This window comes from Chrysochloris asiatica, unplaced genomic scaffold (genome assembly GCF_000296735.1).
Source record: "Chrysochloris asiatica unplaced genomic scaffold, ChrAsi1.0 scaffold00081, whole genome shotgun sequence".
Taxonomy (NCBI): Eukaryota; Metazoa; Chordata; class Mammalia; order Afrosoricida; family Chrysochloridae; genus Chrysochloris; species Chrysochloris asiatica.
This window is the reverse complement of record NW_006408599.1, coordinates 2,332,899-2,359,472: the sequence shown is the minus strand read 5'-3', so window position 1 is coordinate 2,359,472 and position 26,574 is coordinate 2,332,899. Positions and strand designations below refer to the sequence as shown.

The 26,574-nt window shown below is 38.7% G+C and overlaps 1 protein-coding gene across 1 annotated transcript in view; it reads left to right on the top strand.

The window, feature by feature from the left end:
- The window catches only part of CNTRL (centriolin), a 109,546-nt gene that overhangs the window by 37,971 nt on the left and 45,001 nt on the right, over nt 1–26,574 (top strand). Inside the window, exons 11-15 of the mRNA XM_006865666.1 lie at nt 1,642–1,795; nt 3,882–4,102; nt 8,646–8,822; nt 13,911–14,045; nt 25,130–25,275. Of these exons, the coding sequence (XP_006865728.1) occupies nt 1,642–1,795; nt 3,882–4,102; nt 8,646–8,822; nt 13,911–14,045; nt 25,130–25,275 (833 nt within the window). The remainder of the gene's footprint in view (nt 1–1,641; nt 1,796–3,881; nt 4,103–8,645; nt 8,823–13,910; nt 14,046–25,129; nt 25,276–26,574) is intronic.

Genomic DNA, 26,574 nt, shown 5'->3' with positions numbered 1-26,574 from the left:
AAATATTGGTATATTGAACTAGTTTATTTTTGGCCCAAATGTAAGACCGTTTCAGTGGAATTTTTAATGGTGACTATTAAAAGATTTCTTGATACTGATGTGAGTGCAATAGTTGTGTTATTATTCTTTCTTGAGTCATAAATAACTTTTCTTAGAATTTAACCTGTTAACTGCAGTTACCTTTTCAGAAAGATTTCAGATGGGTGTTTTGGGAATGTAGGGGGGAAGAAAAGTTTTGAAAATCCCTATCAAACTGCTAGTCATACGTTTTTCAAAAATGAAGAGTCTTACTTTTTTGTATTTTAGGGATAATAGACATCTAAAATTGAGGAATGTTCTTTTGTAATCAAATAGGTCTTAGACTCGAGAAATGTGGCCTTTGTTGTCTGACTGTGGAACAGTCTCTCCTCTGTTAACTTTTTCTCTATTTATTGTTTACTCCTTTGATCCTTTAGGGGCAAACTATAACAATGAGAGTGTGAGTGAGCAGGAGGGTAAAGGTTCTCTGGGGAATTATTTTGTCTCCATATGAACAGTTGCCTAAGGATACCCAGGCAACTCCTCTGATGGATTTGAAGTTCAGTTTTCTCACGTGTAACATGAAGGGTTAGATAGTCAGACTAGATTGTTGGTTCTCGTTTTTTTCTCCCCCCAGCACACCTGAAAAGTACAGTGCTCTCCTTTCATTAGCAGTGGTTCAGTAATGTGATGATGGTCAGGGTGTGAGACAGTGTGTGGTGAGTGTCAGCTCTCTTTTCCCACCATGAGGAGTAGTAGAAAGGGTTATCTCCCTAGAGCTCTCCGTTATAAGAATCACTGGTCACAATGGTCTGGGAGGTCTTTGTCAGCTTCCAGTTTATCAAAGCTAAAACTAAAATGGTTCTTTGCTCAAATTTGAATTCCAGGTAAACATTTGCTTATTTCGTGTCTCAATATTTTCCCCTAAGAAACTTTTTAAAAGTACATTTAATTTATTTAAAAGGTACTATTTGTTTTTTATAGTTTTGTTTAAGTATTTTAAAAGCTTACAATCTCCTGTAATCCTTGTATCCAGATATAATCAACATTTTAGAGTATATTTTTTTGTCTTTTTTATGGATATAGGTATATGGCGCTGTAGGATAAACACTGAACTGCTAACCACAAGTTTTGATTGGACCTTTTTTTGTGAAGGTTCCCTAGCAAGACTAAGACAAGTGTATTACTGATAGAACTTTTCAGTAGCCATCCAGTAATCACAGAGACATGCTTAGACACATTTTGTTTATAATATGCCTGTGCATGTATGAACTGGAACACTAGTAGCAATACTTTTTGATGGACTCTAACATAATCAGTTAACTTTTTGAGAGCCTTTCTAAAAAGATATATTGTAATGCAGTACAAGAGCACTGAACTTCACTATATTACCTACTAGGTGTCTGATCCTCATTTTTTCTGTAAAATGGGGATGATTCCCACGGTAAGTTACGAGGTTTAAATGAAAACGACACAAGACCTGAACCAAAATATATGGAAATTGTTAAATTTTGTTTTCCATTCTTCCTTTAAAAATAGTGTCAAGTATGATCATTTTTAAGAATGCATAAAGAACCTGAGGTTTTGGTCGTTTGTTTTTCTGTTCTGTTTTTTGCAACTCAGTCTCATATGACAGCTCAGAAAAGGGGTAAAGAACAACAGCTTGACATAATGAACAAACAGTATAAACAACTTGAAAGCCGTTTGGATGACATACTTTCTAGAATTGCCAAGGAAACTGAAGAGATTAAGGACCTTGAGCAACAGCTTACTGAAGGTGAGAACTTAAGTATGGAAGGGTAAATTTGTTTAGTGTTGATGAAAGAGATATAACACCCAATCAAAACAATCCATTGCTACCAAGTCATTTCTGACTCACAGCGATCCTGTAGGGCAGAGTCGAACTGCCCCATAAGGTTTCCAAGGCTACAGATATTTAGGGAAGCAGACTGCCGTCCCTGTCTCCCATAGACCTTTTGAGCCACCACCCTTTTGGTTTGCTCTGATGAGTGCCTTAACCACTGCACCACCAGGGTTCTTAGATGACACCCGGATAGGCATTCATTTAGATATTAGCTGAATAGGATTTAGCTGTTGGTTCTGGTGTGGTGCTGTAGGATGAGCACTGGACTGCAAACTTAGTTTGAACCCACCAGCCGCTCAGAACTGACTCGACAGCATTTACAACAATGACTAGTATTTGGTAGTGAAATATGTACAGTTTCCCCAGAGTGCTTAATGTAATTTTAAGATTCTTAGTTTTGCTTTCTTATATCTCTCGGGCTGCGAACCTTAAGGTCAGCGGTTCGAAACTACCAGCCGCTCCGCGGGAGAAAGATGAGGCTTTCTACTCCCGTAAGGATTTACACCCTCGGAAACCCTGTACAGGGTCGCTATGGGTCGGAACCGACTCGACGGCACTTAACAACAACAACAACATCTCTGTCTTTATGAGTCATTCTATTCAGTAAGGAAGAAGTCGATTGATTAGATTCTCATTATTTGCAGTAGTTACGTTCTACTTAGTGAACTTAACTCAGAATTAGTGAATACTGAGCCATTGCTCCTAGAGAAAATATCAGGATAGGTTCCTGTGCGCTTCTAGTCATATTTTTTGTCAACTGACCAAATAAATAACTTTGTTTAATGTATATTTCTATTTAAAGACACTTTATTTAATGTATTTTCTTGATTCATTAACATTGAATTTGTAGCCAACAGCACTATAACATGCCTGAGCGAAGCTCATGTAGTGCAAGTATTTTCTTGTAAGGCATGTCACATCCTTCTTGAGCTTGCAAACACTAACTAGCACTTCAACACTACACTTTGGGGCCATCCTAAACAGCAAAGTTAGTAACAGAAAGCATGAAAATGCAAAAAATGAGACACTAAATAGACCATGAAAATGATGCTTCTTTTTCTAGTATGAGAGCCTGAAATAAGGAGGCAGTCTTAGTATTGTCTTGTTCCACCTCAGCTGGGAACATGTGCGTTGACAACTAACTTTGATTGCCACACTGTGCATGTGCACATTTGTGAATGGCTGCAAAAGTGCTATGACCATCGATTTTGGGATTACAGATAAATACAAGTGATCAGGCAAATTCCCAATGACAGAATCCGCCAACAATGAGGATCAGCTGTACACGACAGTGATTAAACTCTGTCATGTGATTTTCGTCTTCCATGGCGCAAACATCCTTTCCTGAACAGAAAGCCCATTGATGTCACGGCATTCAGTGTCTAGTTATAAGGAGCGTCTACAAAGTATTTTAGGGTTAACTTTTGTAGTGAATTAGCTTGTGACATTTTAATAATCGTGGAAGAGGAACATAATAGGCTGTAATGGTGAGAGCCTAGGCTCCCTGTAAAAAGGTCCCAGTCCCTGTTTGGCCCTTATCAGTTGTGTGACTTGGACAATTTCTAGGTTGCTCATCATTTGGGAGGTTTACATGAGGGTGCTCATAAAGTGCCTGGCATACAGTAGGCAACATGTCATATTGTTGTTGTTGCTGTTTCATTTTTAAGTCTGTGGGTATATGTCTATGCTTCCAATGTTGGGTTAGTTGTATACATTAAGTGATTTTGTGTTGCCCATCTAGCAGTTTAGCTCTGTTGTGCATAGGGTCTCTATGAGTCCATACCGGCTCGATGGCACCTAACAACAACATCTAGCAGTTAAGAACTCAGTTTTGCTATACATTATCATTATTCTTAGAAAATAAAAATATGAAAGTGGGTTCAGGAAATTGAGAGCTTAGAATTTCATTTCTAGCTCGCAACAAATAGCTAAGGATACTAAATGCAGTAATTATATATCTTGTAAGCATTGTTATCTGCCCTTCTTCCATCATACGAAGGCCAGATAGCCGCAAATGAAGCCCTCAAGAAGGATTTAGAAGGTGTCATCAGTGGTTTGCAAGAGTATTTGCAGAGTGTCAAAGGACAAGCAACTCAGGCCCAGAATGACTGCAAGAAGCTACAGGATGAGAAAGAGGCATTGCTACAGAGACTGACCAAAGTTGAAGAGGAAAGAAACCAACTAGAAATTGTTGCCATGGATGCAGAAAATATGAGAAAGGTATGATTTGTTTCTTCTTGCCTATTTTTTTTAGCCACCGATGTAGATGATATCCATATATAAATTAGCTAAGGAGATTAGAAATGATGTAGTTGTAAGTGACAGAAAGTATTCATGGACGAAGATGAAAGTGGAATAAATAAGACATTTTAAAAAGTTTTCATGGCTATTTGGTTATTTTAAGTTTTCTCTCTCTTGCTCTCTTTAGCTATTGTTGTTAAGTGCTGTCAAGACAGTTCACAGTCATAGTGACCCCGTATAGGGTTCCTGAGGAGCATATGGTGGGCTTGAACTCCTGACCTTGTGGTTCACACAGTCCAGTGTTGATCCTACAGTGCCACACCAGGAGATAATATACTTGAAATCATTATTTTCCCTTTACTAAGAAAAAGAGGATTATTTTAGTTAAATTTTTATTGCTGAAAGGTACTGTTATCAAATAATGCCAAAGTTACTTGACAAGTTATATATATAAAATTGTAGCTATTATACATGGTCTATTAAATGTTCAAATGTTAGTATTTTTATAACAAAATTAAGCACAACATTAATATTTTGCTGCTGTTGTTAATAGCATTGACATAATCACCCACTTGTCGACTATCACATTATCAGACATTTCGCATTTACAACAATAGTAAGAAAATTTTTTTATAAAAAGCTTTTATTGTGAATGGAGTGATCGTTTACATGGGAGAATATTGACTTTGCACTCAACCAATTGTATTTTGTTACATTGCAATGATTATAATTCTCTCCATGCACCATCGGTTAACAGGTTTTGCCTCTATTCCCTCTTTTTTTTTTTTTTAATGTGTGCAAAAAGAGGCAGGAATGTAATGTATAATCGTTTAAACAACTAAAGGGCACATTTTTCAAGCCAGCCTCCTTCACGCCAGCACACAGCCTTTCTCTTCCCATGAGTTTAGAGTCCTCAGATGTTCTTTCTCTCCATACCATCACCTCTGCCTCTATCTCTGGTGTCAGCTGCTTCTCTAGATATCGTTTCACTTTCCACTCATGTGCTTCTTTCTTGATTGTCCTAGGGTCCTCTGTTCCTGGAATGTAAGATTAACTACTCCCCCTTTTTTGTTACACACCTTCTCCCTTTACAGTAGACAATGGCAATTAGTCATGATAACAACTACTCACTATTGAATCAAAAGAATCCTATCCCCATCTCCTTTCACCAGATCCATCTAGACAAGACGAAAACTATTCAATGGGGATTCTACCTTCTTTTGCTTGCTCTTAAGCTAAACTCCCTCTTGAAAACATGCAAGCCAATCACTTGGTGCCTTTATAGCCCCGCTGTAGCCAATGTCTAAGTTTCCCATCCCTATCAATCCTGTGTACTGAGAGGATAGGCTTGATCTTGAGGTGAAGACTACTTCTCTTTCAGTTGGTATTTTGAGCAACATCCATAAGCAAAGGTCAAGTTCATCAAATTGTAGCAATTTACATTTGCTTCCTATACCAAACTTCTTTATCTTCCTCTAGTTGAGTTCTGATCATCAAGGCATCCAAGCTATGTCAAATGGATACTATCTGCAATTTCAGGCATTCTTGAATGCCTCCCCCCACTTCATATAAGCTGGATGCTTCACTCTCATCTCTAGTCCACCATGTCTAGGTCAGTCAGTGTCCATGGGCTCAGAAGTTCATAAGTCCCCCCAAACTTGGGCCAAATCAGCCCCTCCTCTTCTCTCTTTCATCTCAAGATTGACAGGAGTCTATGGAACATGGTTGAACTCAGTCCATGTCTTCATTGCTGCCTTTCCCCCACTTCCACTCACCAACTTGGTCACCAGCAAGCTTACATGCTACTTGTGTGTTCCCTTTGAGTTTCAGTCTTGGAAGAGGGTTTGTCTGGATGGAATTTGATGGCTTGTCTTGATGGTTCCTAGGCAAACAGCTTGCTTGTTCTTGTCATACCCAAGCAGTCAGTTTTTTTTTCCTGTTCCTCTAGTCGCTCTGAGTTGGTCACCATGTCCTTTCAAGTGGAAATGTCCCACCTCAGAAGGTTCTGGGTGGGGAAAAACCTACCTGTTTTGCACTTTGACAATGTATGTACGGCAGTAGTTATGAGGTGAGAGTAATGCTGGTTGTGATGTTTAAAGTTAAATGTCAGCTTGGCTGGGAGATAATTCTCAGCAGTTTAGCAGTTATTAATGATGCAGTTTGGCAATTATGTGATGATGAAATTTGACAGTTAATTTATTACTGTATTTTGTGATTTGATCTGGTCATTTTTGCATGTTGATTATCATATAACTGCCTGATCTTTGGAACCTAAGCATGGCAGTAAGTGAGGAGTGGGTATATTTGACAACTAATAAGACAGACACAGCATTATAAATTACAATCTTTCTATACTTGTTGTTCATTCATTTGGAGTTTCCATGGGCAATTGTAACTATTTGGCAACCTTCAGTATGTATGAAAGGAGCTCTGATAGCGTAGTGATTACGAATCGGGCTGCTAACGTCAAGGGTGGCAGTTCAAAACTACCAGCTGTTCCACAGGAGAAAGATGAGGCTTTCTGCTCCTGTAAAGATTTATAGCCTCAGAAATCCTGTGCAGGGTCACTATGGGTCGGAACCAACTCCACAGCACACAAAAACAACAACAACATCATGTTTGAGAACCATAGATCTCAAAACCTCCTCAGTAAAGCTGACTCTGGAAATCTGAATTAATATATTTTGATATTATAAAATTTCTCAGGCATGCAAAAGATATAAAAATAATATTTAATATCATATACCCACAACCCAGCTTTAAGAACGAAAACATTGAAATTCTGCGCTTCTCTTTCCAGTGGTAACAAAATCCTGAATGTAATAACTATATCCTTACATCTCTATTCTTTTATTTTATGTGCTTTTATCTATAGACGTCCTGGTGTGGTGCTGTAGAATAAGCATTAGACTGCTAACCACAAGGTCAGTAGTTCAAACCCAGCAGCTGCTCCTCAGAAACTGTATGTCGGGTTACTATGAGTCCGAACCGACTTGATGGCTATTAAAAACAACAAAGATTATTATAGTGTACATGTTCTTTGGGTACTTTCTTCTTCATATTTTTGTTTTGGAATTATGCACATACATGTAGCTCCAGTTTACTTATGTTTATTGATATATGTAGTGTTGTATTATTTGTACATGCAAATCTATTCTTCTCCAGGGACATTTTGGTGGTTTCCACTCTTAGACTGTTACACAGTTCTGGGAGTAACCTCCTGGCATATGTCTTGTCCATGGGGACTGTATTCAGAAGTGAACTGGCATTCAGAGAGTACATTCATCCTGAACTGAGCTAGATCTTGTCAGGTTACTATTCCTAAAGTTTCTATCAATGTTTACTTCCATCAGCTGTGTGAGGATTATCATTACACCACATCCTTCTCAATACCATAGTGTTTTGCAGTTTTTATTTTATATTTTTAAGCTTTTTCTATGAAATAATTTCGAACATAACGTAAGAGTTGCAAAAATAATAGAAATAACTCACATATACCCTTCACTTAAACCAGTTAACATTTTTCACATTTGCTTTATCACACTCATGTATGAGAGGCTTCAAAGAGTTTGTGGAAAAATTCCATTACCTTTTAACTCCATTTTTCTATGAACTTTTTAAAGCCATCTCCTATAATTTTGACATGATTTTATAGATACTTTTATATAATTTTTTCTTGAACTATTTGAGAATTACTTGTTGACTTGTTTTGTTGCCTAAATATTTCATTTTCTGTATAAGTAGAGAATAATTATCAAATTCAAGACATTTAACATTTTTTCAATATTAAATTTGTACTTGCCAATCTTCTGAGTTTGAAATGGTCTTTTTCCCCATCTTTTAATAAAATTTAATATGATCTTTTAATGTTGTTGTTTAGTGCCATCAAGCTGGTTCCGACTCATAGCAATCCTGTATAGGGTTTCCGAGGAGCAGCTGGTGGGTTTAAACTGCTAACCTTGTGGTTCACAGCCCAGAACTGATCCTGTGGACTCACACCATGAGTCCAATCTTTTAATAAAATTTTTAAATTATGAAAATGTTTGCACTTACAAAAAGGTTGAAAGAACATCCATGTGTTCTCCAATTTACTAAAATTTTCTTTTCTATTCCTTATCTGTGAAATGGGGATAATAATACTTTGCCTTGAACAATTTTATTGTGATGATTCAATGATATAATGAATGTTAAAACATTCAGTTCAATATCTGGTGAAAAATTAGATTTTATCCTCCCTCTTTCTTTTTCTTCCTTTGTCCTTATATATTCAGACTCATTTAAAGCATCACGTAAGAGGGTGATAGCATTCTCATTTTTTCAATTACATTAAATCAAGGTTTTGTTTTCCAAGCTGGATATGCCCAGCCAGAAGATCATCTTGTAAGTAATGAAAACTTTCTGTGCCAAAATAGCAGTGGTTGGCTAGCATGCAGTTCACAGTGCTCATGTTACTATGATGACTTGCAGATGCTTAAGCAGGCGGTGAGGGTTCCGTATTTAAACATTCACTGAATCTTCCCAGGAGCTTGCAGAGCTCGGAACGGCCCTCCAGGAGCAGCACGAGGTGAATGTATCTCTGCAGCAGACCCAGGGAGATCTCAGTGCCTATGAGGCAGAGCTGGAGGATCAACTAAGAATGAGGGATGCTGAAGCCAACCAGCTTAAGGAAGAATTGGAAAGAGTAACGAGGCTTAGCCAGGTAAGTAGAAGCTTAAAGCCATTTCAGAAACAAAGTAACCTTAAGAAATCAGCCTTTTTGCAGTTATACCTTAAGACTGAAGACAATTATTTCATATAGAATTAAAATACAACATATAGAGAGCCTTGGTGGTACAACTGGTTAACACTAGGCTGTAACCGAAAGGTTGGTGGTTTGAACCCACCCAGAAGCTTCATGGGAGAATACCTGGCAGTTTGCTTTCTTATAGATGATAGTTAAGAAAACCTACAGGACATTTGTACTCTGTTCTATGGGGTTGCTATGAATTGAAATTGACTGAATAGCATCTGGCATCTAATGGAGAGAGGTGAAGGATACATTTTTGAAGTCAAATATTCTGAGTTCAAATACTGCTACTGTGTGTGTATGTGTGTGTGTACATGTGAGCAGATCACATCATGGTTCCAATCCTGTTTCTCCTCAACAAGGAGATTGGATGAGGTTAAGTGAGTTAATGACTATGAAAGGACCTAGCAGTTGATAGTCCTTAGGTTATAGTTGTTTTCAGAATAGGTTTAAGAGATTTAAGTTGATGTTAAATTTTGTTTTGCTTTTTTTTAATATGGTTGAATGAAATACCCACTAACACAAATTTAAATTATACTTGTAAATTAGAAAACTAGTTATTCATACAATAAATAGTTACTGATTGACCACAGAGGGCCAGGTGCTATGGGATACTGTAGGGAATAGTATATATATCCATGGTTATTGTCCTTGTGGAGCTGATAATGCTGAAGGTAAAGCTACTAGAAAGGTAGAGGATGAGTGATCTATACAGAAAGGCAAGGAAAATACTGCATTTAAGATTTTGAAAGAATGACTCCAGTATGCCATGAGCAAGGGGAATGGGGAAAGGAGGTGAGCGAGAGAGGCTGGAGAAGTGGGCAGAGGTCAGATCGATCCTTAAGGTCATGCTAAGAATTCTGGTTTTATTCTTAGAGGAAGCATTTGAATCAGGAAAAATGGTGTCATCAAATTTATGTTCCTGAAAAGATTACTATGATTGCTGAGTAGAGAATGGCTTGGAGAAGAGCAAAACTGGAGGCAGGGAGGTCTGTTCAGAGGACTGTACAATGACAAACGTAAGATGGTGGAAACCTGAACCAGGATGACAGTAGTGGGTATGACTAGAAATGGGCAGGCTCAGAAGGTGTTATGGAGGTAGGATTGACAGGATGTGGAGGAGTTAAGAATACTCTTCAGATTTCTGGCCCAAGTACCTGGGTGGATAGTGGTTCCATTAACTAAAAGTAGTAAGAATGATGGAAGTATAGATTTGGCAGAAAGGTGATAAACTCCATGTGAGCAGGGTATACTTTAAGCATCTACGAAGGTGTCCAAATTAACTCAGTCATAAGATCTATGGATTAGAAGCTCAGAAGGAAGACCTGGACAGAGGTAATGATTTGGGAGTCATAAAGATATTGATGAGAAATTCAGCCTTGACCATAAAGAGATCATCTAAGCAAGGAGCTCTGGTAGTGAAGTGGTTATGAATCGGGCTGCAAACCTAAAGGTCAGCAGTTCCAAACTACCAGCTGCTCTGCGGAAGAAAGATGAGGCTTTCTGCTCCCGTAAGGATTTACAGCCTCGGAAACCCTATGCAGGGTTGCTATGGATCGGAACCGACTACTTGACGGCACTTAACAACCAGGGTATATGCCCACAAGGTCAGGGTATATAACCACAAGGTCAGCAGTGCAAGTCCATCAGGCACACCATGGGAGAACAATGAGGCTTTCTGCTCCTGTAAAGATTTATAGTCTTGGAAACCCTGTACAGGGTCACAATGAGTTGACTCCTACTCCATGGCATACCATCACCCACCACCATCAAACAGGGTAGATAGAGTGAAAAAAATAGGAGTCTAGGACAGACCCTTGAGAAACAACCGTATTTAAATGTCGGAATCAAATTGAACATGCCTTGAAGGAAACCAAGAAGGTGGGACCAAGAAGAAGGAAGGAAGCAGAAGATTGTAGTGTTTGGGCTGCTAAAGGAAGAGATTGTTTCCAAGAGGGCGTGGTTAGCAGAGTCTAGTGCTTGTGAGTATTCTGTCAGAATGAGAACCATGAAGTGCCCGTTGTTCTTAGTGATGCACAGACTATAGATATCCTTGATGAGTACAGTGTCTGTGGAGTGGTAAGGATGGAAGCCAGTTTGGAATGGGTTGAGAAGTGAACAAACAGTAGGTAAAGAGATGGAGACAGGCTTTGACTTGTGAGAGAAGAAAAGAAGCTAGTAGCTTGAAATTAATTTGAATCAGGAAAAATGTGCAGTTGAAAGAGGATTTGGGTTAAGATGAGAGGGACATGAACATCTTTATAGTTTAAAGTTTAGTTTAAAGTTGAAGGAGTGAGACATGGAATAATTAGTGTAGCAAAATCCTAGGAAGACAGAAGGGAATAGAGTTGATATTCATCATAGAGCTGAGCCTTGGATCAAAAGGACAACTCCTTCATTGTGAGAAGAGAGAAGGGGAAAAGCATGTGGTTGGTTTTATTTGCAAGGAGTTGGAAAATGTGTATCTATTGGTTTCTGTTCTCTGAACAGAAGCAAGAACAAGGCTGTCTGCTGAGGAGGGTGGTGGTGTTGCTAAGTGCTGTCCAGTTGATTCCCACCCATAGCCACCCTGTATAGGGTTTTTAGGACTTAGATGAGTAGAAGTAACGGTTGGAGGGTCCAGGAAGAAAATATTAGCGAATATAAGCTAAATGGACCTAGATAATAGTTGGGTTGCTGAGTACTATTGAGGACTCGATTGGGATTGTTTACCATCAATTTATAGGGGCACATATGTGACCAGTAGCAGTAACTTTCTCCTGCTGTGATAGATATTCCAGGAACAGCTACGAGGAAGGAAGATCTAGTATCCATCCATCAGTAGCACTGAGCAGTTCAGATAATGGCTAATGGAGTGGTTGAAATTCATCATGAAAATAGAAAGGACAGAGAATGTGCTGGGGATTGGAGAGTCTAATGAGGTTGAAATGCATTTCATCGGAGTAAGCATTTATAGCATATTCATTATAAGATTAAAAATTAGGCTGTTAGTCACATAGGCTGCATTTTCCTCCAGGTAGCCCATGCTGACCTCCCCCTCTACCTTCTGAAACACTGAGTTCAGTACACCACTCTGGTTTTTCCATTACCTTTGCTGTTTCAAGGCATTTTACCATGGTGATGGGTAATCATCTCTTTAGATATTCTCTCCAGATAGACTCAGCATGGTAAATGCTCAGATTGTGTCTGCTGGTTTCTGTGTTCTCAGTGCCTGGCACGTGAGAAGGGTCAAAATGTGCATTAACCCATAGTGCCACATCAGTAGTTATGTTCATTAAAATCCCTATTAGGTGATCACTTGCCAGTGTCAGAATCATATTTTCCCAGATTAACATGTTTTATGTGGAATCTTGGTGTGGCTCTGTAAACCACAAGGTCAGTGGTTCAAACCCACTAGCTGCTTCTTGGAAAGGCTATAAGGGTTGGTACGAGTAGGAGTCGACTTGATGGCAATAAACGTTTTATGTAGTTTGTTGTTGTTAAGTGCTGTGGAGTTGGTTCTGACTCACAGTAACCCTGTTTATGGTTTCCGAGGCTTTTAATCTTTTTCGGGAGCAGAAAGCCTTATCGTTCTCCCATGGAACAGCTGGTGGGCTTGAACCCCTGACCTTGTGGTTCGTAGTCCAGTACTTATCCTACAGAGCCATGATGGTTAGCAAAATCAAAGTCTGAGGAAATAGGAGGTTGCGGGACAATAATTAAAATGATATTAAAATTTTTTTGAATGGCATTAGATGCATGTTGTTGTTAATGTGCCGTGGAGTCTGTTCCGACTCATAGTGACTCTGTACAGTGTTTCCAAGGTTGTAAATCTTTACAGGAGCAGAAAGCCTCATCTTTCTCCCGCGGAACAGCTGGTAGTTTCCAACTGCTGACTCTGATTTTAAATAATAGTCATTAAAATTTCTGGATGGCATTGTCTTTGAAATTAAAGTCTTCTCTTTTAATTTCACGCTGGCCTTTACTAGTTTTGTATTGTCTTTTATACTTCCTCTGTCCTTTACTGTTAATTGTTTTCTCATAACATCTTGACAAATTCACTTGCTGTTGAAGCTCAGGACTGATCTTCTAACCACATGTTGAGAATACGTAGCATAATAGATTTCTTTCCCTGGTTTCTAGGTCTGCAAATCTCCGATTGGTTAACTTTAGTTAATAAAGTCTCTTGTGAGGCTTTTTAAATGCAGGTTCTTGGGCCCCACCTTAGAGATCCTGATGCCTTGAGTCTGAGGTAGAGTCTAGGCATCTGCGTTTTTAATAAGCACACCAGGCGATTTTGATACAGGTATTTGAGAACCACACTTTGAGCAATACTGGTTTAAAGGAAAGGAGTTTTTATTATGTGCTGTCAAGTCGGTTCCAACTCATAATGACCCTGTATAGGGTTTACAAGGAACAAGGAACGGCTGGTGGGTTTGAATCCTACAGCAGCACGCGAGGACTCCTAGGGAAAACAAAGCAGTAATTGTTCAATCACTAATTGCTGTATTACTAACAGAGCTTTTAAAGTTGGTGTGTCAGGTCTGAGCTGATTTCGATGCTTCCTGTTGTGTTGTGGTTAAGTGCCTTCAAGTGAGTTCCAACTCTTAGCGACCCTGTATAGGGTTTCCAAGAAGTGACTGGTGTGTTTGAACCGCTGACCTTATGGCTCAAAAAACGACTTTGCAGTCTACTGCTTTATCCCACAGCATCACACCATGCTTGCTTCTCATTAAATATTAATAGTTTAAGAGGACATAATGAGAAAAAAATGTTAGGTTTTTAAATTGTTAGGTGCCATGAGGTCGGCTTCGACTCACAGCAACCCTGTGCACAACAGAAAACAACACTGCCCTATCTTGCACCATCCTCACAACTGTCATGTATGTTGTTGAGAGTATAGAAATACTGAGTTACTATATAACTGATTAGTAAGGGACTATGTTATGTGCAAATCAATCTATGCCTTTTTAGATTTTAAATGATTATTATTTTACATTTTCATCTCATTGCTTCCTGTAGTTAGAACAGTCAGCCCTTCAAGCAGAACTTGAGAAGGAAAGGCAAGCCCTTGAGAATGCCCTCCGAAAAGCCCAGTTCTCAGAAGAAAAGGAACAAGAAAACAATGAGCTCTGCACACAACTTAAACAGTTGCAGGTAAAGAGTATTTCAGAATGTATCTTTCCATGGGACACCCTCAGATGCTGGTATCTTTCTTTAGTCAGGCATTTCATAGTCTGCTCTGCCATACAGCAAAGAGTCCTAGGGTGGCGCTGTAGGATAAGCATTGGACTGCTAACCACAAGGTCAGCAGTTCAAATCCATCATCTTCTTGGAAACCCTATACAGATTCGCTGTGGGTAAGAACTTACTTGATAGCACTTAACAACAGTAACAACAACATGTAGTAAACAACTTGAATAATTAATTAGAAAACAGGAATTCTGGGTGGGGCAGCACCATAGTCTCTATTCCTTTGTAAGATACTGTCTTGAGATGGATAGTCTTTGTGTTGTATGGTGGTGCTCAGAGATGGAGGCAGTGTCAACAGGACACAGAACAGAGGAGTAATTGGGGGTGGGGGGTGTGGCATGTCATTTGAGTCACCACAAATATGAAAGGTGCCTGACTGAGGCAGCTGGGCGAAACTGGGGAAAGCTGTTCTCTTGACATATTATAGTTGTCAACATGTATTCATCTTGAAATTTGAGGGGAGGTGCAATTTATAGATTGCTCCTGGGCATTTGTTACTTACACTATTACTGTGTAAATTCATGAGCCAACACACTACTTTTAGTTTTAACATTTTACTGTTATTTGGGTGGAAGTTTACAGAGCATATTAGTATTTCATTGAATAATTCATAAAAATTTTGATTAGTGACACCGATTGCAATTCCCATATTGTAACAACACTCTTCCCACTCTGTTTCATCTTCTTTCTTATCCCTTCCTGCCTTCTGAGTTTTATCTTTGGGGAAATGCAGCTCTTTGATCTTGTATGGCTGATTGTTCTAAGGAGCACTTATCTACCTGGTGTTATTATTCACCTTATAGGCCTATCTGAGTTCAGTCTTCAGCCTGAAGACCGTCTAAGGGCTTCTTTAGTCCCACTAGTCTCCATCAGACTAGTAGTCTTGGGCTTTCATTATTATTACTATTTGAGTTTTGTTCCAAAGTTTTCTTCTCCTATATCAAGGAGCTAGGATTCACGTGATCCATTAGTCCTCAGGACTTTGTGTGCATTTAATTGTTTTCACTCTTCTTTGCTCCAAATGGGAGAGACCAACAGTTGCTCTTTAGATGACTGCTCATAAGCTTTTTTTTGACATACATAAACTAATTTAGTTTATTGCAAGTTAGCTATGGCAAATCATGAATGACATTCATTCAGAACTAGAAACTAGGGCTAACAATTACAATGTTCAGTGGTTGTAATCCAAGTTTTAGAATTCAGGTATGTGTTTACCCTTAATTGGAGGGTTACAGAGGAAGGTTTGACCAGTGCTTGAACTTGAAGGCAGTCCCTTGTACCTGAAGTCGGAAGTAGGTGGTGTCAAGCAGAGTCTTAGTCTACTCCTCTGGGAGGGTCTCCTGTTTGGAAAGTGTCAGCATTAATAGGTTGATAATGTCACATGATTAGACACTGAATGTTATCATTCTCCAGGGTTAAAGATTAGGGAGGCTGTTTGCAATGTATGCTTCAAGGCTAGTTTATTAAGACTAATGATACATATTTTCACAGTATATACAGGTACACAGTCAGTTTAAATGTTGTTTATGACATTCTTCACATACTTTTACATTTTTATGTCAAAGTTCAGGAATTGTCAGGTTTACACCACATTTTTTTTTTTTAAATATGTTTTATTGTGAATTATGTGATGGTTTACATGGGAGAACATTAGGTTTACATTCATCCTATCGTAAATTGTTTCATTGCCATGGTTACAATCCCTTCCATGCATCATCAACCAAATGGTATACCCTGCAAGCCTGGCCCCCAGTCGTCAGCACACTCCCTCTCTAGGTCTAGAGTCCCTAGCTACTCCATCTCTCCATCTCTCCATGTCATCGTCTCTGCCTCCATCTCTGGCATCACTGTTTTCCTGGGTAGGGTCCTGCACTGTGCTCTTCTCCCTTGATGGTCCCAGGTCATAAGCTTTTAAGACTTCAGACACTACTTACCAAAGTAGGATTTAGAACCTTGTCATTATACCAGTTGACCTTGGTGTCCTCAAGATTATGGTCTGAGCTCTCGGGTCCAGCAACTCATTCCCTCAAGGTGTTTGGTTATAGCTAAAAAAGTTCTGATAACTTCGCTCCCTGTGTGCTCTACTGTATTCATAAATATATTTAGAGCACATATAATAAATTCATATGTCTGTAGAAATATTCTGTGTCAAACCTAGATATGTCTTAGGTGTCGTATCCTTAGTCTTCCCACCCTTGTTCAGTATGAGTGTCTATCTTGCAGGACTGGATATGTAGCAGGATTTACCTTTTTGTCATTAACTCTTGTGCTCCTCTCAGTGTCTCCCTTTGCTTTGATTCTTTTGTACTGACCTCCTCCTTGTTGTAGATTGCTTTTTCCTTCACCCAAGTAAATACATATTTACCTTTAGTTAGGGATTTCTCCTATATTCCCCTCCTACCCTGGGTAAGTGTTAAACGTGTTTCTCTCTCTCTCTGTGTAAACCTTTTCCTGGCTTTTTTCAGTAGTGGTCTCATACAATGTCCTTTTGTGATTAGCTGGCTAGACTCAGAATACTGTTCTCTAGGATATGTTTTACAGCTACATCATTGTTGATGGTACATAGTATTCCATTGTGTGCCTGTACCATAGTTTACTTATCCATTCATCTGTTGATGAACACTTAGGTTGTTTCTGTCTTTTGGCTATTTGGAATAATGCTGCAAAAATCATGAGTGCGAGCGCATCTGCTCCTCTCATGGCTTTTATTTCTCGCTCTGTAAGATCAGCACTGGACTGTGGAAGAAATTTGACGGCACTTCACAACAGCAATAGCTAGTATTGTTGGGTTGTACAGTATTTCTATTTCCAGATTTTCAAGGAAGCACCTTACTATTTGCACTGTGGCTGCCCTGGTAGCCTATGAGGTTCCAGTCCCTCCACATCCTCACCAGTGTTTGTTGTTACACTGCTTTTTTGGACCTTTGCTATTAATGCTAGTGTGAGATGATATACATTGTTGTTTTGATTATATCCCTCCAATGGCTAATGATTGTGAGTGTTTCTTAATGTATTTATTGGTTGCCTGAACTACTTTGGTGAAATGTCTATTCATGTCCTCTGCCCATTTTTTAATGTAATTTTTTTTTTTTTTTTTGGTAATGCTTTGTATTTTTTAAGAAGCAGACTTGTCACTAGATTGAGGTAAAACTCTCAGAGTGGCTGCAAGCCTCCAGCGTGCTCGGGTCTGGAGTGACCCAGTGCATTACTACAGTGCTTGCAACAACATTTGAAATGGTTTGAGGCCTTGCTCTGTACCATCTTCGGAGCAAGGTTATAGAAATTCCAGACAATGGAAAGAAGAGTAAATAAATAAAATTACCAGGTGGTACATTTTTCTTCTACTGAAATACCTTTGTAATTATCTAGTAGTTAAAGTAGAGTAGGTGGCATACTGTAGGTTTTTTAATTCTAAACCGTGTTCTCAATCCCTTCTCAGAAAGATTGCTATTAAAATGCAGTCATTTTACACTTATAGGGTTTTCTTTGGTAGAATGTTTAGTGTTTTTTTGTTTTTTTTTTTACTTTGTCACAACAATCATCTACCATGTTGCAGGAGAAGCAGGTGGACAATACTTTCTGTGCAATTAAACTTTCTTAAAGAGAACAGGTGGTGGACCAAATTAGTATCTGCATCAGCCCTCAGGTGTCCAGTCTGGAAGATGAGGGGCCTCCTTGGCTGGCTGAACTCCATCAGAACTAAAAGATGGAGTTTATATGGTTTCGGGGAAGGCTTCCCAAAAGCCAGGCAGGCATTTGTGACAAATGAGACTAAATTCACTTAAACTGTCTACCTCTTCTCTCAACACCTTGAGTATAGTTTTCTTCAAAGTTTAAGGAAATCTAATTACCTAGAATTTAATTTTTACAACTATCAGCTTAACTTCTGAAGCAAATATTATGAAAGATGTACATTACCCCACTCTTGTGCGAGTGCATTTTGCATCTTAATTATTTTTATGATGGAAATTTTCAAATAATTACAATAGAATAGCCTTATGAAATTGCCCTAGAAGTTCTGGTGTGACGCTATAGGATAAGCACTTGACCACAAGGTTGGTGGTTCAAACTCACCTACTGCTTCTTGGAAACCCTATACAGGGTTCCTATGAGTTGGAACTGACTTGATGGCACTTAAGAGTATACTATCGTTCTTGTTTCATTTAGTCAACTTTTTTTCTCGGAATATTTTAAAGGAAATCTCATATCTTTTTCACTTAAAATCACCTCCGTTTATAGCTCTTTACAGAAAAAAACAACAACACTAAAAAGATACTCTTCTGGGCCTTATTGGCCAGGTAGAAATTGAGATTAGCTTTTCAGAATGCCAGTCTGTACTGTGAGACTACCTTAGTGGGAACTAGGTGCTTTGGTTACTTGGCCAGCTACTCCTACAATAGAATACAATTTAAATCCACTGTCAGAAGCCGTTTAGTTGTGATGAACCAAAACCCACTCACACTAACTCACAAAAGAAGACAACTTGCTACGAAGTAGAACTGCTGTTTCAGTTTTTTAGGAGTTACATGATTCTCATTTCTCCTTTTCTTTCTTTCTAGCTGTGGCTGGATGTATCCTTACAGATATAGCACTTAGTCCATATTTGCTGGACTGGGTCTTGGTTTAGGTTTTAGACAGAGAGAGGTAACTTGTGTTTTGGCCAGTCAACAGATCACATTTGTCTAGGATTTGATAGTTGTATAAATAAGGCCACCTCAAGCCACTGGGCAGGGTCACTTTAGATTTAGAGAAGACGTCTCCAGATGGGACAGACACTTAGTAACACATTGACTACAATTCTAAGTTGTGCTTTTACCAGTGTTATGATGAGTTTGAATTTAGTTAATCACTTAGGATAGATTGGCTAGAAATGAACTCCGATGTTGCATACACAAAAAAAGACACCTGGTAAGATTAAATTACCTCGGCAAGGCAACATTTTACTTCTGCAGAGGGCACATAGCTGCACATGAACAGGCTCTCAAGTACACTGGGTGGTCATACGCTCAAGTTTTATCCCTAATGCAAGGCTGTGTTGCATCCTTTTGGTTAGGGTTTCCCCCGCACAGTCTTGTTTTTACCCAGTTAGCTAACTTGAACTGTGCTTGGAGGAAGAGGGTTAGGGCTTGAGGAAGTTTTGGAATGTTTTTGTTCCAGGAAGCGATAATGCACCAAGAACTGGTTTTGGCCAGTTTGCAGCATGAACAGGGGAGTTTTCCTTAAAGGCCTCAAAATGGATTAGAACCAAGCATATTCTGCTTTGGCTCCAAACTTATTTTGTACCGTTTGAAGGGAAGATGTTTGTGTTTCTTTTTCCCACACAGTTAATACTTTGTTGTTAAGTGCCATCGAGTCAGTTCCAACTCATAGCGACCCTGTATAGTGTTTCCGAGGAACAGCTGGTGGCTTTGAACTGCTGAACTTGTGGTTCGCAGTCAAGTGCTGCTTCTACAGCACTCAGGTAGGATACAGTCAATACTTTAGGATGTTACATTTGGGGAAAATTTTTGCATTTTCTTTGAATTTGAAAGAGGCGTTATCTAAATTTAATCTTGTGGTCTAGATATGTTTGCTAGTTTGTTAGTCGTGAAAATATGCTGCCATAGAAAAACAATCCCACAGAGAAATATAAAATCTCCTAGAAGCTTCATTATTAGATAATCCATTTTTTAGTTGATAAGCAGACTGAGCTGAGTACTATGAAAAGTGTTTTGTTTTAGTTTGAATTATGGACATTCTCAAGCAAATGCAAAAATAGAAAAAATAAAACCCAAAACCTCCTTCATAAAAATAGAGAAAATACTCTAATGAATGATTCACCAAGCTTGGATGGTATCCATCACCCAGCTTCCGCAATTATCACGCTTGGCCAATCTTATTTCATGGTAAGACTCTTCACGCCCCACCACTCTCGTCTCTTACACTCTTAAGTTTTGAATTAAATTCCCAAAAGTAAGAACTTTAAAAAACATAAACACAATACCTTTGTTACACCTGAAAATTATAATTATTCCCTAATAGTCACCATGAGTCAGAAACAACTTGATGGCACTGGGTGTTTTAATATCATCATATACCTTGTTTAGAGGCCTAATGTGACACCGTGGTATAAAAGACTGGACCCCAAGGTCCATTTGAACTACAGTGTCGGCGGTTCAAATTCACCAACTGCTCCTCAGAAACCCTATACAGGATCACTATGAGTGGGAAGCTTAACAGCAAGGACAACCTTATTTAGTTTTCAGGTTTTCCAAATTAAAGGCGGTTCTGAATTACAAATGCATTCCCTTTCTAAATCTGTCTTCAGGTTAGAGTTGTAAATCAGAGCAGTTAGGTATGATTCATATCTAATTTCATTTTGACAAATGTTCTGTGCATAGGAAACATTAAAAAAATACTTCCAAATATGCTAAAACATTTTTAACATAATTATGTTGTTGTTAAGTGCATTTGACTCATTGTTGTTATTGTTAGGTGCCATCAAGTTGGTACCAACTCATAGCGACAGCAGAACAAAACACTGCCCAATATTGGGCCAACCTCACTACTGTTGCCATGCTTGAGTCCATCGATGCTGCCACTTGGCCAGTCCATTTCGTTGGTGGGGGGGGGGTGGTCTTCCTCTTTTTCTCTGACTCTCCACCTTACCAAACATGATAACCTTCTCCAGCGAATGGTCCCTTCTGACAATATGTCCAAAGGATGAGAGACGAAGTTTGGCCATCTTGGCCTCCAAGGAGCACTCTAGCTATACTTCTTCCAAAACGATCTATGAGCAACCCTGTATAAGCAGTAGTGAATTGAAATGGACTGGTATTGGCCATTTTGATTCTGACAATCATATGGTTTAGTATGCCGGGAACAACAGATTGAAGAGGAATGCCATTGCATGTATGTCAAAAAGAGCATCTCAAGATCTATCTCCAAGTACATTGCTGACTGTGATAGGATAACATCCATGTGCCTACAAGAAAACCCAGTTAATACCACTGTTACTCAAATTTACGTACCAACCACTAAAGCCAATGATAATGAAATTGAAAAATTCTACCAATTCCTTCAGTCTGAAACTAATTAAACAGTCAAGATGCATTGATAATTACTGGTTGGAATACAAAAGAGGAAGGATTGGTAGTTGGAAAATATGGCTTTGGTGATAGAAACGATACTGAAGGTTGCATGATAGAATTTTGCAAAATCAATGACTTATTCATTGAAAATACCTTTTTTCAACAACATAAATGGTGACTGTATACGTGGACCTTACCAAATGGAATACACGTAAGTCGAATTGACTATTTCTGTGGGAAGAGAGGATAGAGAAACTTAATATTATCAGCCAAAACAAGGCCAGGGGCCAGCTGTGAAACAGACCATCAGTTGCTCATGTGCAAGTTCAGGCTGAACCTGAAGAAAATTAAAGCAAGTCCATAAAAGCCAAAATACGAGCCTGAGTTTATCCAACCTGAATTTAGCAACCATTTCAAGAACAGATTTGGTACATTAGAAACCAGTGATCGAAGACCAGAGGAGTTATGGGATGATTATCAAGAATATCATACATGAAGAAAGCAAAAGGTCATTAAAAAGAAAGGAAAGGAAACACCAAAATGGATGTCAGAAGATAATGAAACTTGCTCTTGAATGTAAAGACGCTAAAGTGACTGGAAGAAATGATGAACAGAAAGAACAGAAGATTTCAAAGGGCAGCTTAAGAAGTGTTACAATGAAATGTGCTAAGACCTGGAGTTCTCAAACCAAAAGAACTTGAAGAAAAAATTCAAACCTGGGTTGAAATATTGAAGGATTTTACGGACAAAAATCTGGCGTCCTGGTGTGGCGCTGCAGGCTAAGCACTGGAGTGCTAACTGCAAGGTCGGTGGTTCAAAGCCACCAGCCACTCCTTAGAAACCCTATATAGGGTTGCTGTGAGTCAGAACTGACTTGAAGACACTTAACAACAACAACAACAAGCAAAATATTAAATGACACAGGAAGCATCAAAAGAAGATAGAAGGAATACTCATAGTCACTGTACCAAAAACAATTGGTAGATGCTTAACTATTTCAAGAGGTAGCAATATTATAAAGAAAGAAGTCCAAGCAACACTAAAAGAATTGGCAAAAAACAAGGCTACAGGATTGATGGAATGCAAATTTAAATGTTTCAACAAATTGATTCTACCCTGGAGACACTCACTCATTGGTGCCAAGAAATTTGGAAGACAGCTACTTAATTGGCCTTAATGGAAGCGATCCATATTTGTGTCCAAATTCCAAAGAAAAGTGACCCAATGGAATGCAGAAATAATTTGAACAATTTTATTATTGCATTCAAGTAAATTTTTGCTGAAGGTAATTCAAAAATGGTTACAACAGTACATCAACAGGGAACTGCTAGCAATTCAAGCCAGATTCAGAAGAGGATGTGGAACAAGGGATATCATGGCTGACATCAGATTGATCTTGGCTGAAAGCAAGAGAATACCAGAAGGATGTTTACTTGTACTTTATTGGTGATGCAAGGAGTCCTGGTGTGGGGCTGTGGGTTAATGCGCCAGACTGCAAAGCTGTTTGAACTGCAAGGTTGGCAGTTCAAGCTCCCCAGCTGCTCCTTGGAAACCCTATACAGGGTCGCTATAGGTTGGAACTGACTCAACAGCACTTCATGGCAACACAACAATTGGTGATGCAAAGGCATTAGACTATGTTGGCTGTAACAAAGAATGAGAATTCCACAACACTTAATTTTGCTTATGCAGAACCTATACATAACCAAGAGGCAGTTGTTAGAACAGAACAAAGGGATATTGGATGGTTTAAAATCAGGAAAGGTGTGTGCCAGGATTGTATTCTTTTACCGTACTTATTCAACCTGTTTGCTAAATAAATGATACAAGAAGCTGAAGAATGTGCCATCAGGATTGGAGGAAGACTCATTAACAACCTGCAATATGCAGATGACACAACCTTACTTAACTGGAAGTCAAGAGGACTTAAAATACTTCCTGCTGAAAATTAAAGGCTACAGCACTCAGTATGGATTACACCTTAATATTAAGAACATGAAAATTCTGACAAGTAGACCAATAAATAACATCACAATAAATGGAGAGAAGTTTGAAACTGTCAAATATTTCATTTTGCTTGGATCCACACTCAGTGCTCATGGAATTAACTGTCAAGAAATCAACCAATGTATTGCATTAGGCAGATCTGCTGCAGAAGACCTCTTTACATTGTTAAAGAGATAAGACCTCAGTTTGAGGACTAAGGTGCTCCTGGCCTAAGCCATGGTATTTTCAGTTGCTCCATATGCATGTGAAAGTTGGACAATGAATAGGTAGACCAAAGAAGAATAGATGCATTTGAATTTTGGTGTTGGCTAAGAATATTGGAAGTACGCTGGACTGCCAGAACAAACAAATCTGCGTTTGAAGAAGTACAGCCAGAATGCTCCTTACCAATAAGGATGGTGAAATTTAGTCTGTAGTACTTTGGACATGTTGTCTGGAAGAGCCAGACCCTGGAGAAGAGCGTCATGCTTTATAAAGTGGAGGAGTGAGGTTTTGCGGGTAAGCCTTAATGAGATGGATTAGCAACAGTGGACTCAAACATAACAATTGTGAGAATTGCACAGGACCAAGTCGTTCTGTTGGGCATAGAGCCACTATGACATGGAACCAACTTGTTGGAATTTAAAAACAAAAATATTTTGATGTGTATCACAAAGGCACAACTATACGCGTTGGAATCGAATCAATGGCATTGGGTTTTTTAAGTGGGCTGTACATTTATAACTGGGGGACATTTATAACTGGGGGACTGCCTTTGCCTCTTAAAATTTTTATAATTCTTTTGTTGGAGTCAGGATCCAAATAAGGTCCTCACATTGTACTTAGTTGACTTGCCTTTCCTCTGAAATCGTTTGTAATCTGTAGGTTTCCTCTTTTTTTGTTGTTGTTACTGCTGTGTGTTAAAGAGCCAAATCTTTGTCCTGTAGCATTTCCTATATTCTGAATTTTACTGATTCATCTCTATAGTAGTATTGATTTAGATATTCTTAATGTCACATCAACACATTTACTAAAATTCAGTTTAGTTACTTTTTTCATAGGTGGTTTTGTATTCTTCATTTTACATCATATTGTAAGACATTCTCATGCCAAGTTGTGTCTTTTAAGAGTGACCAGTAGATTTTAAGGTATGGTCAGCTGGGCAGACAATATTTTTCTTTAAATTGGTTGTGGTTGTTAAGTGCTGTTGAATCGGTTCTGACCCATAGTGACCCTGTATAGGGTTTCTGAGGAGCGGCTATTGAGTTTGAACCGCCGACCTTGTGGTTCAAACCGACCTTGCAGTCCAGTGCATTAAGCCACAGCACTATGACAATACAAGTTGTGTGTGTGTAAAGGGGTGTTTTTTGTTGTTTTTTATTTTATTGTTGAGAATATACACAGCAAAATTCAACAATTCAACAGTATCTACATTACAATCGAGTAACATTAATTACAATCTTTGGGTTGTACAACCATTCTCATCCTTTTTCTAATTTGTTCCTCTCCCATTGACAAACTCACTTTCCTCTAAAGAACCTATAAAATCTTTCACATTGCTGTTGGCACTTTAATTCTACAGAGATCATTTTTAAGAGAGCGTAATGCCCAAGGCAGACATTTTTTGTTAATTAAACTGTTGTTTTCAGAAGACTTAAGGGATATTTGTGGTTTAAAAGTTAAAGATTATTTTAGGACAATAGTTTCAGGGATTCATCAGCCCCCTTAGCTCCAGAAATTCTGAAGTTTGTGAAAATGTGAAATGTGTTTTCCCCTTTTGACTAAGATTCTCTTATCGAATCTTTGATCAAAATATTCAGTACTGATAGACGGCACCACCCAGTTTTTTGGTCTCATAGCAAAGGAGATGTTAAGTGTGTATTAAATTCTATTTTGTGAACTTTTACACCCCCATCTCACTCCTTTCCATAGGATGACAATAACCTGTTAAAACAGCAGCTGAAAGAGTTCCAGAATCACCTTAATCATGTAGTTAATGGTTTGATTCGTCCAGAAGAAGTGGCAGCTCGTGTGGATGACCTGAGAAGAAAGCTGAAGTCAGGAGCTGGGGAAACAAGGTAAGGGAAAACCAAGACTCCCAAGTATAGGGGTATGCCAAGTTGTGAATCTGAGGTTCCAGGGTAAACTCACCTTTCTGAGTACTCTACTGGATGATTTCTTTTGTGAGATTTTCCCTTTTCATATTCCCATGACTGAGATTGAGAATTGTGTAATTTGAAATTTCTGTTATACTAATTTTCATTTTTATTTCAAGTCTTTTTTATTGTAGCTTTTCATTAAAAAAATTGAATTTTTAAGGTAACTCTTGAATATTCATTGTGTATTCAGGAAGTACCATCACATTTTAAATAGAATACAAAAGAAAGCTAAGAAAACCCCAGCAAACACCATCCTCAGTGGTGAAAAACTGAATGTGTTTCCCTTATAATCAGGAACAAGACAAGGATGTCTGCTTTTACCACTGTTATTGGCACTGTATTAACTGGGCTTCCCTGTAGGCGCATGGATACTATCGTATCACAGACAACGTTGTACCTTTGACTGATCTGGATATGTTCTTTTTGACAATGAAGCAACACCATTCCTTTTCAACTTGTCATTTCTAGCATAGTAAACCATGTGGTCATCAGATTCAAAATGGCCAATACCAGTCCGTTTCAGCTCACTAATGCTTAAGATATTGATGTTTAGTGTTCCATTTCATTATTGACAACTTCAAATTTTCTCAGATTCTTACTTCTTTGTACATTCCATGTTCCGAATTTTAGTGGATGTTTACAGCTGTTTCTCTTCATTTTTAGTTGTGCCCACCAGCAAATGAAGGTTTTGTGGACTTTTCTCCCACAGGCTTTACTCCATTTGTGTCATCATGGTCAACTCTACTTTGAGAAGGCAGCTCTTCCCCAGTCGTATTTTGAGTGCCTTTCAATCTGAGGGGCTCATTTTGCGGCACTATATCTGACAGTGTTTTTCTGCTGTTCATAAGGTTTTCAGTGACTAAGTATTTGGAAGTAGTTCGTCACTTCTTCTTCCTAGTCTGTCTTGGTCTGGAAATTCATCTGAAACCTGTCTACCATGGGTGACCCTGCTGGTATTTAAAATACCGGTGGCATAGCTTTCAGAATCACAGCAACACATAAGCCACCACAGTACGACAAACTGACAGATGAGTGGTGTCTATGATAGGATAATATCCATGCCCCTACAGAGAAGCCCAGTTAATACCACTATTATTCAAATTTACACACCAACCACTAAAACCAGTGAGGATGAAATAGAAGAATTCTACCAACTTCTTCAATCTGAAATTGATCAATGCAATCAAGATGTATTGATCATTACTGGTAATTGGAATG